The following is a 15953-nucleotide window of genomic DNA, read 5'->3' on the forward strand; positions in this document are numbered from 1 at the left end:
ATCACTTCATAATCCCCGCCCCTTCATTTACATCCGGAGACGACAGTTGTCTGTAAACAGCTACTCACATTGTGCTTATGACTCCTCCCACCAGCTGTCACTCACCTGTCTGTGTCACTCTCATCTATAGTGGCTGGCCCCTCCCACTAGATGTCAGTCATCGTTTCCCGCCCTCCACTTCCGGGGGCTCAGTGCTGATTGGCTGTGCTGGGTCACGTGTAAGCCCCCTCACAGACTCGAAGAAGTTGGTGTAGAGCGGAGCTGGGAAGCAGGTGAGTGAAGGAAGGGATGGGGCCCTAACTGGGTGCATGCTAGGGGCCAGACACTTGTGCTGGGATGCAGGAGGACTGAGGGCTGCGGTTTATGGAGGTGAAGAGAACCTGTCGCTATTTGTAGCGTCCTATACAGGTTTTAAAGGTGTCATGGTGTCCATACAAATCATTGAAGCCCAATCCCCTGGAACTGAACCGGGCCTGAACCCAGCCTAGGGTCATTTTATGTGCTTCTAGCCTCTTTACCTGTGAGAATAGATTCTCCGACACATCTGTCACCATGGTGATAGCCCCGCCCCTTCCGGTATGACAAGGTGTGATGATCTGCACAGTAACACTTCCCTGCCTGAAATTCTCAGTATCTGTCATTAGAGTTGGGTTTTGCCATATATGGTGTGGTGGTGCTGTATAATATTGGGTGGGGGATGGGGAATCGCTGGGGTGGGGGGTTAGCCCCTCTGTCAGGTGTGTATTGCTGGCGGGGTCTCCTCAGATATTCCCCCTCCATATATGGTGTCACTGGGGGTCATGTGACCAAGGATGGACAGGTGTCCGGTGATGAGACCTCGGGCACTGGGAGTGAATTTAGGGGTTCTGGATGAAGTTGGGGAGATTGTGGTTGCCCCAGGCAACGAGTCCCTGGAGGGGGTAGAATTCTTTAATTGCACCCCAGTTACTCAGTGTTGGGGGTCTCTGGTGCCCCCATTGCTGATGACCTCCTCCTGACCTGGCAGCTGCACCCCGTGTCTGTGGTCACATGACCTCCACTAGCTGAGTCACCCTCACAGCTGTGATTGGCCGATGACGGTTGCAGCTGCTGCGGGGGTTGGGGGGGGTATAACACAGATAGGTCACAGCGTTTTATTGGCCGATCTCCTCATGGCGCTGATCATTTCCCTCCGACCCCTGGGGAGATAAGGAGCGCAGTGATTGGTGACATAACTCCTTAAAGGGGGAACTCTGCTGAGTTCTTCTCCAATTCCTGAACATGGAGTGGGGGGATGGAGGAGGATTTTATTATAATCATACATTGGCCCCTGAGTTTGGGGCCCCTGAATGATGACATCACACATGTTGCCCCTGCTTCCGATCTATGGCGCATTAGTGGCGTCAGTGGGGGGTGTCAGGGCGTGGCCGTGTGTCCACCTGACTGCTAAGATGATGAACTGCTCATGCAGGAGCAGAGAAAGGATTCCTAATCTCTCTATTCATTTTTGGGGGGGTGGAGGCTTCCACCAATCAGGGTTGTCCTCAGTCTGCACCGCCATTGTTTTACTGCTGTGGGTTTGCATGTCACATGACCAATAAACAAATTAGGAGAGCGCAGAGCCTGGATCTGGGTGGCTCAGCCCCCTTTACACACCTGTCACCTGTCCTCTCATTGTTTGCAGGTTTGTCCCGTTTCCAGAGCCAGGATGGCGGAGAGCGGAGAGCACTGAGACACCGACAATAACTGGGTGATCCCCAACACCGAGGTACGCGGGCGGGGTACACAGAAAACACAGGGGGCCAAATCCAAAAGTATCTAATAATTTACCCCAGCAACGAGCTCCATTGCCCCGGGCAACTGCACTCACACCGAGGAAGCTGCAGCAAGTTAGACTCCGCCCCATTTTTTGCAACACCTAGCCAACTTCCTCCTTAGCCTGACTTCCCCTGGCTCCACCCCTTTCATTTATTGGATAACAGTTCATTCAATCATAGAGGCTCTGAATCACATGTGGGCGTTACCTATGCAAATTATTTATCATGGGAACACTCACTCCTGAGGCCAATCATCATCAAAGCATTCGTCTATTTGCATAACTCCTCCTATTGCTTGTATCAGGGCTGTTGAGAGGAGATTGGGGCAGGGGTTGGGATGTGTTCAGAATGTTATGTGCTGCCCCCTGCTGGCTCCTGCCACCTGTCAGGGTCTGGCCCCTCCCACCTGTCAGGATCTGGCCCCTCCCACCTGTCAGGATCTGGCCCCTCCCACCTGTCAGGATCTGGCCCCTCCCACCTGTCAGGATATGGCCCCTCCCACCGCTCAGGATCTGTCTGCATTGTATAGAGAAGCACAGGGACCCCGGTGATGAGTCTACAAAAAGATGTGTAATCTCGTTAACTCATTGTTGGTGGGGGGAGATCCTGGAGGGGGAGGGGGGGTCACAGATGGCAAAATATCAGATCAGACCTTTCAGGCTCTAACAGAAGGTAAAATTAGAGCCAGGGAGAGCAGAGCGCCTCTGGTGGCGACCATTCACATTACAATACAATCACAAAATTATCTGATTGGTGGAATTGTAGTTTGCATTTGATGACAGAAGAGAAATTGGTGGTGGTCGGAGGATCGCGGGGTCCCACGGGGTACCATTAATACCCCTTTGTCTGTGTCTGGTGATGAGAGTGGCCCCGGCTCTCTGCACCGTGTTTATGTCTCTCACACTTGGCCGGGGTGTTGGCTGGCTACACAGCGCTATTTATAGAGGTGAGTAAGATAACCCGGCGCCATGTGTGCGGAGTCACAGCACACACAGATTATGTGTGAGGAGCCAATCAGAATGCAGCCTATCATCAGTCTGGAAGGGAAAGCTGCTCTCTGATTGGTCGCTGTGAGGTTTGTACTAAGCTGTGACCCCCACCTGTGTATACCAGGCCAATATTTATTTGGGGCTGAATTCTGGGGGATGGGGGGGGTGCAGGGGATGGGGTGAGGGGGGGTCGTGTCATAGATGTAAATGCAACCACAAGGAGTGATTGATAACCTGAGTACCTTTCATTGCTGTGTGCAGGTTGGTGTCACAGGTGATCACATGACTTCATTCTCACCTGTGTCAGGACTCCGCCCACATAACAGGAGGGACCTAATGCAGCTCTATAGTGGGGAGGGCTTGTAAGGTCTGTATCCCCCCTCATGTATTACACATTTGTGTCCCCTGCAGGGCCTTCCGGTGGAGACGTTGGGGTACGAGCACGGCCAATCACTGCCGAGCCATGAAGAGGTCCAGCCTGCAGGTAATCCGGTCATGTGACTGTGTAAGGGGTGACCCCAGAGATGAGATATTTGTATTGCTGCTTCTCTCCTTATCTCAATCCGGAGTCACTCCCAATTATTCCTCTGATTTCAGGTCCTGATCCCACCGAGGAGAAGGGAGTGCAGGAGGAGAAGGTGAGGGGGCAGGGATGGGGGCGGGGTCACAGAGTCACATGATGGGTTCTGAGTACATTTACCTAATTGAATTTATTTTTCATATTTGTCCTCTTCAGGCGCCCGTAACTTCTTCTACTCAGGAGCCGGAGTCTCCTCCCACCATCACCGAGATCCCGCCACACAAGGAGCACCTAGAGATCCCTCCTGAGGAGTCAGAAAGTCCGAAGGAGGAGCCAGTCAGTGAAGAGCCGGGTCCAGGACTGCGCAGGAGATTGGGTGAGTGGCTGCAAGGCTCCGCAGGGGCGTGTCAGCATTGTGCAGCCTGCTCATAGCACGATCCAATCACAGCTCTCGCTACCTCTATCGCTGCGACTACCTATAATCCCCTCCCCCTCTCTGTGTTCTTGTCTTGAAGCACGTTACATTGAGGAGTTAGTGCAGTACCTACCCGACTCCCTACCGCTGGGTGGACTCAGGAGCTGGGGGCAGCGCTCTGCTAGTGACACAGGTCCTGCGTGATGCATGGTGTGTGGTGCATGGAATTCATCTGTGTGCCGTGTCCGTGTTAGGGAAGTCCACAGGGATGGTGGGGACCCCTCATAGGGGCACCGCAGGGGTACAGACCCAGCACAGGGATGGTGGGGACCCCTCATAATGGGCACCGCAGGGGTACAGAGCCAGGGACCCAGCACAGGGATGGTGGGGACCCCTCATAATGGGCACCGCAGGGGTACAGACCCAGGAACCCAGCACAGGGATGGTGGGGGCCCCTCATAATGGGCACCGCAGGGGTACAGACCCAGGGACCCAGCACAGGGATGGTGGGGGCCCCTCATAATGGGCACCGCAGGGGTACAGACCCAGGAACCCAGCACAGGGATGGTGGGGGCCCCTCATAATGGGCACCGCAGGGGTACAGACCCAGGAACCCAGCACAGGGATGGTGGGGGCCCCTCATAATGGGCACCGCAGGTTTTATTATTATACAATATTTAGCGCCAACATATTATGTAGTGCTGTACAAAGTCCATTGTCACTATGTCAGGTACACGTACAAGGGGTTTTGTAGAGAATGGGGGGGCGTCCCTGTGTTGGCTCCTGGAATTTGGCAGCTCACCCAATCCATGCAGTGGCCCCCTTGGCGGGTGGCTCATGGAGAACTCTTGAAAGACAAGAAAACCCTGAAGCTCTAACCGTCCAATTACTGTCTAGAATGAAAAGCAGCATCCAATCAGTGCAGCGTGTGAACATGTGATGTGCAGTACATCCTTCCAGCACATTGCAGCGTTTTCTTCCTCCGACCTTTCATGGAAATGGAAAATCCGCTTCCCTGCCAGGGATATTAGAATGAAGACAATACTCACCTCATTCCCGGGGCGTCACCACTGCTTGCGCTGCATTGAATTGGGCAAGAATATCCTGATTCAATGCAGAGAATACAGGGGTGGCGTCACCGAGAGGAGAACGCGGGGTAATGTAAGATCATGCATGTTCACGTTGGGACCCAGCTCAAGCACTTGGTGTGAATGGGCTCTTAGAGGGTCCCCGTGAGGTCTGGTTTGTGCGATTCATCTCTGTGACTAATAACCGGATCTATTTAGAACCCCGGAGTGGCCCTTTGTTATCATCTGTGTGATGATTGTCCTGCATGGACGTCCCCTGAGGTGATAAGCTCCGCCCATTATGTAAATGTCATTGCTGTGTTCGTAGTTCCACCCCTGCGTTTCCCTTCCCTCACCGCCCCCATTTTTTTTTTGTTCTGCAGGAGGGGATCTGGAGGAGGTGAGCTGCTCCAGCAGTGACGATGATTTGGAGGGGCTCCGAAAACGGACTGTAAGGGGCACTGCACCCACAAGTGTAGGAGCCACCCCCAGAGAGGCCGACCAACTGGAGGAAGACAACGGCTTCAATCTAACCATCAGTAAACTCATCATTGCTGCCGTGGCCCTGGTGGCTCTCGCTGTCTTGGTGTTCACAGGTGAGGCGGGACAGAGGGCGCCCCCTGCTGGCTGCTGTTACTTAATGTCTAGGAGGTTTTCCAAGATTGTACATGGTATGATGTGTTGTGTGTGATCCTGCCAGTAATGTCACTTATACCTTTCCTTTCCTTTGACAGGTGGTCTGGGAGGAGATGAAGGTAAGTTATTTTCTATAATCACAGCTATGGGCAGCCAACTGATCCCAATGGTAAGAACCCAGGGCCCACTTATACAGGGCCCGCTGTGCCCAATCACTGCCAAGGCAAACCAGCCTATCCCAATGTGAGGAGCCCCGAGCCCACTTATACAGGGCCCGCTGTGCCCAATCACTGCCAAGGCAAACCAGCCTATCCCAATGTGAGGAGCCCCGAGCCCACTTATACAGGGCCCGCTGTGCCCAATCACTGCCAAGGCAAACCAGCCTATCCCAATGTGAGGAGCCCCGAGCCCACTTATACAGGGACCGCTGTGCCCAATCACTGCCATGGGCAGACAACTGATCCCAATGTGATGAGCCCACTTATACAGGGACCGCATTGCCCATTGATTTGATCCCAGGGACCCTGGGGTATGATATGTGGGACCTATACAGTGACTGATTGCATTGTCTATATCCTCACCTGCAGATCTCCCTCAGACGGTGATAACGCGGAGTGCTAGAGGAGGAGACAATCAGCCGGAGACCATCGCTGACATCCAGGTACGTGTGTGCTCTGTACTATCAGACATCAGAGGTCTGGGTTACTGTGATCCATAGGAACATCACATCAGATTCTACAAATACAAAATCATCCAGCAAACGCTCCCCCACCCCATTCATCGCAGAATAAAACCAATAACAGGGTTTGGGATGATGAATGAAGCAATAAATGTGGTGGGCTGACGGCTGGTTGAAGCAGCTTTCGTTGCTCTGTTCCATGGCAGGGAAGGTCAGCTGATTTGTAGAAGACGCAATGATGGATCAATCAATGTCCTGATCAGAAATCAGAGTTTTAGGTGGAGGGGTGGAATGGCTGAAGGTGATTTTCATCTGCATGTCATACCCCCCCCCCCCCTTACTCCAAAAGCATCACCTGACATAAGGACCCAGGACTGGCCCAGGATTACATTTTCCCCCTACAAATCCATACTGACCGCAGAATATACCCCACCACAGGGAGCTTCAGGCCTGATATACACGCAGCATAAAAATACAAAGATAAAACTTTACAATCCTACTTATGTTGACTTTTATTATAACAGAGACGAGAGGTAACAATCCTCCAACCAGGAAGCTTGACACGCTTGGTTGGTGTGATGGTGTCCAAGCTCCTTCGTGGTAACTTGTAAACCCCTTACACATCTCAACAATGAGCGGGATTGGACTTTTATCCCTTCAGATCCTCACACAAAGATGGAGTCTGTGGCCTGAACAGAGCTAAAGACCGACCTCCTGCACCTGATACCCCTGTAACCCATCACCCCAGGACTGACCCATCCAGCTCCATATTCAGGACCTGGGCCAGGACAGTCATTTGTCATGTGACCAGCACCCAACTATTCTCATCCGTCCACCTAATCACCTTTGTACTTGTGGAAGCTGCAGCTCCAATTTTATTAAACTGGTCTGGTTTTTAATTCTCGAATCAGATGATGTTCTATTGTAGGGGTGATGGGGGTGCTGTCAGGGCATCACATTTAATGCCTGGGTAATTGTTATTATTAAACAGGATTTATATAGCTCCAACATATTACGCTGTACAATCAATAGGGATTGCAAATGACAGACGAGTACAAACAGTGACACAGGAGGAGAGGACCCTGCACCGAAGAGCTTACAATCTAGGACATATATTTGCCCCTATACCTGTCATTCCGCATTGTATGCCCACCCATCCTGAACATGTACTCTTCACTCATTCTGTATCACATGATCTCTGTATCACATGATCACATGTCCGGCCCCCTTTTCCCCTTCCAGGAGTGGCTCCATACACATGCCGACCAGTTCACCGGAGATCCAAACAGCCTTCAGGTCATGAACGACCTTCTAGATAAAGTGGCCAAGGAAAACCAAGAGATTCGACACATCCAGGCCAAACTTCAGGTACTTCGGGAGAACTGGTTTATTTCCTGTTATGATCACAGTACATTATCACGTGGCTGATAGGCTGTAATTACACGTCCATGTGGCAGAACTATTTGCTTAATTTGTATAACGTGTTCTTCCTTTGTCGCATTGCACAAAGATGTGCTATCAGGAGAACCTGTCATTATAAAATTTGCATGACTCATTCAGGCGTTGCTTAGCGGTACCAACAAATTTCTATATTATGATGCCATGAGGACGTCACCATCACTGCCGCTGCTTGGCATTCCTTCTTAGGCAAATGTCACATGATCTCTGAATGAAGAAAACCTGCTTTGAATGTGCGTGATCTGAGGTTGTCATTCATATCTTTGTTTTAGTAATTGGTAAATCATTTCCCTGTCCCCATGAGGTGTCCCAACAATGGCTTAATCCAGGACAATACTTTGCCAGAAGGGATAGGAATGACGGTCCCTGAGCTTCCCCTATTACCAGGCTTTCTGCTTTCTTCTAATTAATAATATTATTATTACACAGTAATTTCAAAAAATACAAGGAGGAGGGCAAAGAAAGAGGTTTGAGGCTCAAAAGTAGTAAGTCATAATGTATTGTATTCATATGTATTACATTCATACATAATAACTGCATACATGTAAACAAAAGTAAAACGTATACAGATATTTTTGTGTGTTTCCTAGTTCTGTTGTAATTCACAGAAGTATGGTAATCTACTAGACAGGATGGTACTAACACAATAAAAAATAAAAATAAAAGTAATAATATGACCGTGTTTCTGTATTAGTCCCCGACGCGTTTCGCCCGGGTTGGGCTTCCCCAGGGGTATGTGACTTTATACGATTAATGGTAATTCAGGGGAGAGTCAAATTGATGCTTGGTACAAATGGTTCCCAATAACAATGCTGGTGAGCTGACAGAGGAGTCATGGTTAGAAGTTATGAGTACAGGGATGAGTCCAAATGAGGATTTCCAATATATGGACTTAGAAGAATAAGAATACCCAAAATGCCTGACATGCTTGAACCCTATATCTCTTACACTAGCAGATGCTGGTATACAATCTTTATCCTTACAATCATCACCCATAACCTCGCCTATTCTTCTAAGTCCATATATTGGAAATCCTCGATTGGACTCATCCCTGTACTCATAACTTCTAACCTTGACTCCTCTGTCAGCTCACCAGCATTGTTATTGGGAACCATCTGTACCAAGCATCTCCCCTGAATTACCATTAATCGTATAAAGTCACATACCCCTGGGGAAGCCCAACCCAGGTGAAACGCGTCGGAGACTTATACGGAAACACGGTCATATTATTACTATTATTATTATTTTTTATTGTGTTAGTACCATCCTGTCTAGGGGATTACCCTACTTCTGTGAATTACAACAGAACTAGGAAACTCACACAAACATATCTGTATAGATTTTACTTTTGTTTACATGTATGAAGTTTTTATGTATGAATTTATTACATATGAATACAATACATTATGACTTACTACTTTTGAGCCTCAAACCTCTTTCTTTGCCCTCTCTTTGCAATTTTTTTAAAATTACTGCTTCTAAAGAGGGTGGCTCAACACTTCTCTGACCTATATGGGACAATAGGAAGCACCCTCACTACTCATTCTAAACCCCCCTTTCGCTCCCCCAGTTTACGGTATTATTAAACAGTATTTATATAGCTCAGACATATTACACAGCGCTGTACAAAGTCCATAGTCATGTCACTAACAGTCCCTCAAAGGAGCTCACAATCTAATGCCCCTACCATGGTCATGTCATTAATACATCTAAGGTCAATTTTGGGGGGAAGCCAATTATCTGAACTGCATGTGGGAGGAAACCGGAGTACCCGGAGGGAACCCACACAAACACAGGGAGAACTCACAAACTCCATGCAGATATTGTCCTGGCCGAGATTCCAACCTGGGACCCAGCGCTGCAAAGGCCGGAGTGCTAACCACTGAGCAACCGTGCTCCTATAGTCTTATCACAAGTGTGTGGGTCAGATCTGATTTTATCTTGGCAGATACGTGATATCATTATGTAAAGAGCATGTAAAAGTCACATCCACAGATAAATATCATTATATTCATTGCAGGCCCAGAAAGAGGAACTGGAAGCATTGCTGCATGGTGGAGATAAAGAAACGTTGGAGTCGCAACAGTTTAGTATAGCGGCAGAGAATGTGAGGCTGAAGGAGGCTCTTCTCCAAGAAGAGACCGGACACCTATCCGCCAAGGAGGAACTGCAGACCCTACAGGAGAAACTGGAGACCTTGGAGGCCTATGCTGTAGATAAGGAAGCCTTAATCTCTGAGAACACCCATCTGAAAGCAGAACTGCAGACCTCCAAGACCCAAATCGAGGGATTTCTGACTCAAAAGGAGACTCTTGTAGCCGAGTCTCAGATGCTTCGTCAGGAGTTGGACAAACAGAGGTCATTGGTGGTCTCCATCAGACAGGATTTGGAGGCCATGACTTCCAATGCCACGGAGGGAGAGACAAAAATACCAGAGCAGCTCTCCGGGATGAGCCGCAGGTTGGCGATGGAGGCTCAGAGGTCTGAGACGTGGGAGAAGAAGTATGTGGAACACGCACAGAAAAGTAAAGAGTTAGTCGGGGAAGAGAAGAAACCCCATGGCCGTAAAGAGTGGAAGAAAGGAGATAAATGGAGCAAAGCCTCCGATTCAGCTACGCCAGAGGAACAAGTCAGGAAGCCACATTTCAAACATGGCAAGGAACATGGAAAAAAATGGATGGAAGATGGACAAGCAGAATCCCAGCATGAAGAATGGAAGGGTAAGAAGTACGAAGATAAGCAGCAATGGCGAGAAAAAAAGCATCGGCACTGGGAGGGAGAGAAAAGTGGGGAGGAAGATAGAGAGCGCCATCCACGTGAGTCTGACAGCTGGAAGGACAAAAGCAAAGAGAACCGAGGGAAAGATTCCACTCGCCATCCTGACAATGAGAAAAACTGGAAGGACAAACACTCTCATCATCATCACGGAGAAGCTGGAGATAGTTTTCACCCTCGCAAGGGTCAGAAAGAGTTTTCAGAAGGCCACAAACACGGAGAAGACACGAAGCGGGAACAGGGAGACAAAGCCCACGGCAAAGAACACCGGCACCACGACCATAACAAGTTCTGGAAGAAGCTATCTGATCATCAATACCGAGTTCCCGAAGGATGTTCCGGCCTGGAAGACTGCGCCCGTAAAGACGGCATTGACCTTTTCAACGTAGATCTGAAACCGGTACAGAGGAAACAATTCGAGGAGATCCTGCAGAACTACCTGACCAAGTCAGAACTCTCCAAACATCTACCTGAGCTGGTACCTCTTCTTGATGGCTTCTTCGAGGGGCCTTATTTTTCCCACCATAAAATCCGCTTTAAGGACTTTGTGGATGATGTGGAAGATTTCCTGGAAGATTTGGCAAGGAAGGAGACTGGGAATGACGACCTTGTGGACGATTTTGAGAGATTCGTCTACACCAACTTCTTTGGAGATGCTGCCATTAAGAAAAGGTGAGTAGCTGCACCTCGACCATTGGTTAGAGAAAAATCCCCCGAACCGCCCATTTTAGGCCAGATTCTGAGTTCCTGGAGTTTTGTAGGTCCCAAGGTACCTTTATAGCCAAATCGCAGCTGTGAAGGAAGACTCAGAACTTTTCAAGAAAATCCAATTTCCTGGAATAATTTGTCACTAAGATTATTGGGATTTCCAGGGCAACAATCTCCCTTAATTAATGATTGGAAGATAATTGGTCCCTAGCCATTTGGGGCCAACAAATAACTGAACGTCCTTATAATTTGTGTCTAATTCGGACCTCAGTTGACCGGACCCTCCTTTAGTCCTATGTCCGTAATTGCCTCCTCTAATGGAGGCAGCTTCCTGATTTCATGTGAGCAGGGCCAATCCTTCATTGAAGTTGGGGGGGGGGGGGAGTCCAAGGACAGAATTTTATTATGGTTGGTTCTTGAATGGCGTGGTCATGGGCATTGATCTTGACTAACGATTCCTTTTATTGTCATTTATAGCCCAATTACCATCAGTTCTGTGTTTGTCTGTCTGGTAGCGCTTCCTCTAATAACATGTGCAGGTCTCCTTAAATTCCTTTTCTAGGTCTAAGAAAAAAGATAGCCAGCGAAAAAGCTACAAATCCGACCACCAACACAATCCCGAAAAACTGGAGAAGACCTCCCAATCTGACTTCAACCAATCTAAAGCGAAATACAGGAGCAAGAAAGATTTAGATAACAACAACCACCACAAACCATACAAGGGGAAGTATAAGACCGGTGATGGGCCACCGAGCCACCATGATGAAAAGGCCAGAAATGATTATAAAAAGTATGACAAAGATACAAAATCTCATCAGAAGAACCAGCATGAGACACCGGGACATTACTACAACAAGTCCACAGATTCAGTTCATGAGCAGAGAGACTTGCATTTTAAGAAGCCCAAGTACAAAAATCAAAGCCATGGTTACAGATCTAACCATGGAGACTACCATGACAGAACAGAGGACGGACATATTCATGAGAAGAAACCTTACAAAAAACACCAGGAACACCAAGACAGATGGGAACACCACTACCATGAGTTCGATACAGAAGACCGTGACCATCGACACGAAAGAGACAGACATGGACACAAGACCAACCCAACCTTTATAACCCATGAAGAAGACAGAGAGGAGCCATTCCACCATGACCATAAGCCATGGAAGAAACAAGAGAAAGATGCCAAGAATGAGCATTATCGCTCATTCCGGTCACAGCCAGACAAACATGAATATAAGTCGTGGAAGGAAGGTGAGGGTCACCGCCATGAACACAAGACATGGAAGCAAGGGGATGGTGGCCATCGTGAACACAAGACATGGAAGCAAGGGGATGGTGGCCATCGTGAACACAAGAATCATGAACACAAACCATGGAAACATGGGGATGGTGACCACCATGAACACAAGACATGGAAGCAGAGTGATGGTGGCCATCATGAACACAAACCATGGAATGATGATGAAGACCACCGCCATGAACACAAACCTTGGAAGCAAGGAGATGGTCACCATCACGAACATAAATCATGGAAGCAAGGTGATGGTGAACACCATAAAGACAAGCCATGGAATGATGATGAAGACCACCACCATAAGCACAAGTCATGGAAGCAAGGGGATGGTGACCACCATGAACACAAACCATGGAAACAAGGGGATGGTGACCACCATGAACACAAGACATGGAAACAAGGGGATGGTGACCACCATAAGCACAAGTCATGGAAGCAAGGGTATAGTGGCCATCATGAACACAAGCCATGGAAGCAAGGAAATGATGACCACCATGAACACAAGACTCGGAAGCACGGTGATGGTCACCATCATGAACATAAATCACGGAAGCAAGGTGATGGTGACCACCATAAAAACAAGCCATGGAACGATGATGAAGACCACCGCCATGAGCACAAGCCATGGAAGAATGTTGAGGGCCACCATGGTGAACATAAGTCACGGAAGGAAGATGATCACAGTCATAGAAAACCTGAACATTATGAAGGTAATTCTGATGGATCCAATCAATATCGTCCCTCCAAACCTTATTATGACAAACATGATGACCGCAGAGAGAAACCCAACAAGGACAAGATCCACGACAACAAACATCATTCCCACGATGACAACAAAGAGAATGGACACCGAGCCAACCACGATGATCATCAGAAGAACTATTAATTCTATAGACTTGAAGATGCTGAAAATCATCTTGGACCCTCCTACAAGTCCAGCACCATAACCACTATGAGGGCTAAGCTTCACGCTCCAATCCTTGAAAACTCTGCTCATGAATGTCTCATTGGTCGCCAACCATCACCGTCTCACGCTATTGATGCTGGGACTCTTCCCCTTGTACTCCGTCCCTGGTGTCTCATGAAAACCGTCCCTGGCCTTAATCACTAGTGCCTTAACCTACAGTCCGGAGACACGGAAACCAGCCGACACAAAAACCTTTCAGAGATATTGGTGAAAAAACTTTATTTTCTTAGCGCCCTTTTTGAAAACCTTGGTCCTTGGAGACCCCACACAGAATCCCAATATGTTGTCCTTTAGGAACGTTTCCCCCAGTTCTTTGGAGCGTGTTGGGGGCCATCTTGTGTTGCCCCATGGACATTCCCCCTTGTGTGCCATATTTCCCCAGTTCTAACCTTAGAATAGAGAAAAGTTTTTGGTTGCTCCATAGAATTTAGGATTCAGTTTTTGGGTTCCTTGTGACTTCGTCTGCCTGCCAATGGCGGCTTTGCACTGATCTGGCGCTGAATGTATAACAATGAAGGGGTCCCCCTGCAGGTTGTAGTAGGTAGGACTCTGGGACCGACAGAATATTAACGTGTGATGTTATTGTGACACTCCTCCGCAGCGAATCACTTGAAGTTTATATTTTAGCTTTCCACGCGTGGCTGCTGTACAGAGTACACTGGACGCCCGCTAGTTTTGTGTGTTGTTTGCTGTTTAATTTAATCCCAACTGCCGTTGGACTAATGCACTTTGAAAATAAAAATGATAATTGTGAAACGTTTTCTGGAGTTTTTACTGACCGTTGTACGGAGGGCCTAAGGTCAGAATGGGGTCATTGCTAGGCCTCTATAGTGTGTCCCCTTCCGGAAATTCACCCTATTTGTCCTGTCACTGAGACAAGAAGTGGACACCTGTTAAGGAATTTCTTCATTATATTTCATGGGGTGGGAAGCAAAGTCCCCCCCAATGGGATGCTGGGAATTACGAGGGGTCCTATGTATCGCTCTACTCCAACCAAAGGGTTCGGTTAGAGAATAGATCTACTCCACCTCCTTCCCCATATACCTTCCATATATTTTACTACCAATAAGACATGTACATGGTACTTCTGGGTATATAAGGGATCATGTGACCTATTCCCCTCCTCCCATGTGACAGGCCTGGTGTTCAGTGATTGGCCCATATGGAGTATGGGGGTGGCACCTTGGTACAGGGAGTGGTGGGATAAGGAATGAATGGTGAGTGTGTGGGGGGGCCTTAAAGAGACAGGAGCAGTGTCATGTTCCGCCATACTTGGATAAACTGGGACAATTATGGGGGTAGGGGTACTATTAGAAGCCCATATAGATTGGGCAGGGGGTATGTTCTATTTGCCGCCTTTATCACTTTTTTACCTGTGGTCGTTTCTGAATCAAATCAATGGAGGGCCAGTGTCCCAGTGATTGAGTGATAGCTTGCACACAAGGGTTGTCACCCCCCAAACTGCATAGGAGTCACTGACCCCGGGGGATGGACCCCATGATCCACCAGGCTGACGGAGGGGTGCCATGGCTGCATTCATACTAATGAGAGAGGAAATAATTGGATAAGATGCCAAACATAATACCCCAGGGGGTATTACAGGGAAGGATGAGGATTGCCCCCCTTTGGGGTTTATACAGGGGCGGGGGCTAAGATTTGTCCACCACGTCCACCTCGGGAGTATTACACGGAAGAGGGATGAGATTTGCCCCCCTGGGGGTAGTACAGGGAAGAAGGCTGAGAATAGCCCCCTTTGGGGTTAATACAAGGGCGGAGCTAATGTGTGTCCTCCTCAGGAGTATTACAGAGAAGAGGGCTGAGATTTCCTCTTCCTCTGGAGGTATTACAGGGGAGAGGGCTGAGATTTGCCCCCCCTCGGGGTAGTACTGGGAAGAGGGCTGAGATTTTCTCCTCCTCTGGAAGTATTACAGTGGAAAAGACTGGGAATCACCCCCTATGGAGGTATTACAGGGGATAGAGCTAAGATTTGCCCCCTCTGGTGGTATTACAGGGGAGAGGGCTGAGATTTGCCCCCCCTCGGGGTAGTACTGGGAAGAGGGATAAGATTTCCCCCCTCCCCTCGGGGTAGTACGGGGAAGAGGGCTGAGATTTTCTCCTCCTCTGGAAGTATTACAGTGGAAAAGACTGGGAATCACCACCTATGGAGGTATTACAGGGGATAGAGCTAAGATTCGCCCCCTCTGTTGGTATTACAGGGGATAGAGCTAAGATTTGCCCCCTCTGAAGGTATTACAGGGGGTAGAGCTAAGATTTGCCCCCTCTGGTGGTATTACAGGGGGTAGAGCTAAGATTTGCCCCCTTCAGAAGTCTCAGGTACTCAGATATGAGCGCAGAGCCTGATTAATGGGCGGCACGTGGTGTGACACTGGGGCGAGGGGGCGGGTTCTGTTTGCAGGGGCGGGACATACAGACAGCCATACAAGAGCGAAGAAGGGGCGTGGTCAGAGCGTCTCATGCAATCAGTGTTGATTCAAAGGCGGAGCCTGGAGACTTTAGTGCTGTGTTGGGCGTGGTTATTTTGTGTTGGGCGGGGCTCCGGTTCGGAAGAGATGGCGGCACCTCGGTTGGTTCTTCTGTTCAGCGGAAAAAGAAAATCCGGAAAAGATTTCATAACCGACCGGC

General features: G+C 48.8%; 2 protein-coding genes across 2 annotated transcripts in view; both read left to right on the forward strand.

Moving 5' to 3' along the window:
• Positions 1–127: 127 nt before the first annotated feature.
• Positions 128–13229, forward strand: PBXIP1 (PBX homeobox interacting protein 1). The gene is made up of 11 exons (XM_072428644.1): positions 128–272; positions 1664–1747; positions 3197–3269; positions 3383–3423; positions 3522–3681; positions 5171–5383; positions 5522–5542; positions 6011–6084; positions 7345–7470; positions 9581–11007; positions 11606–13229. The coding sequence occupies exons 9-11, from the start codon at positions 7402–7404 to the stop codon at positions 13227–13229; spliced, it is 3120 nt and encodes a 1039-aa protein (XP_072284745.1). The 5' UTR covers positions 128–272; positions 1664–1747; positions 3197–3269; positions 3383–3423; positions 3522–3681; positions 5171–5383; positions 5522–5542; positions 6011–6084; positions 7345–7401.
• A 2614-nt stretch (positions 13230–15843) lies between these two features.
• The window catches only part of PMVK (phosphomevalonate kinase), a gene marked incomplete in the record, with an annotated part of 1708 nt that continues 1598 nt past the window's right edge, over positions 15844–15953 (forward strand). The window contains 1 exon segment of the mRNA XM_072428353.1: positions 15844–15953. Within this exon segment, the coding sequence (XP_072284454.1) occupies positions 15881–15953 (73 nt within the window).

This window comes from Pyxicephalus adspersus, chromosome 12 (genome assembly GCF_032062135.1).
Source record: "Pyxicephalus adspersus chromosome 12, UCB_Pads_2.0, whole genome shotgun sequence".
Lineage (NCBI taxonomy): Eukaryota > Metazoa > Chordata > Amphibia > Anura > Pyxicephalidae > Pyxicephalus > Pyxicephalus adspersus.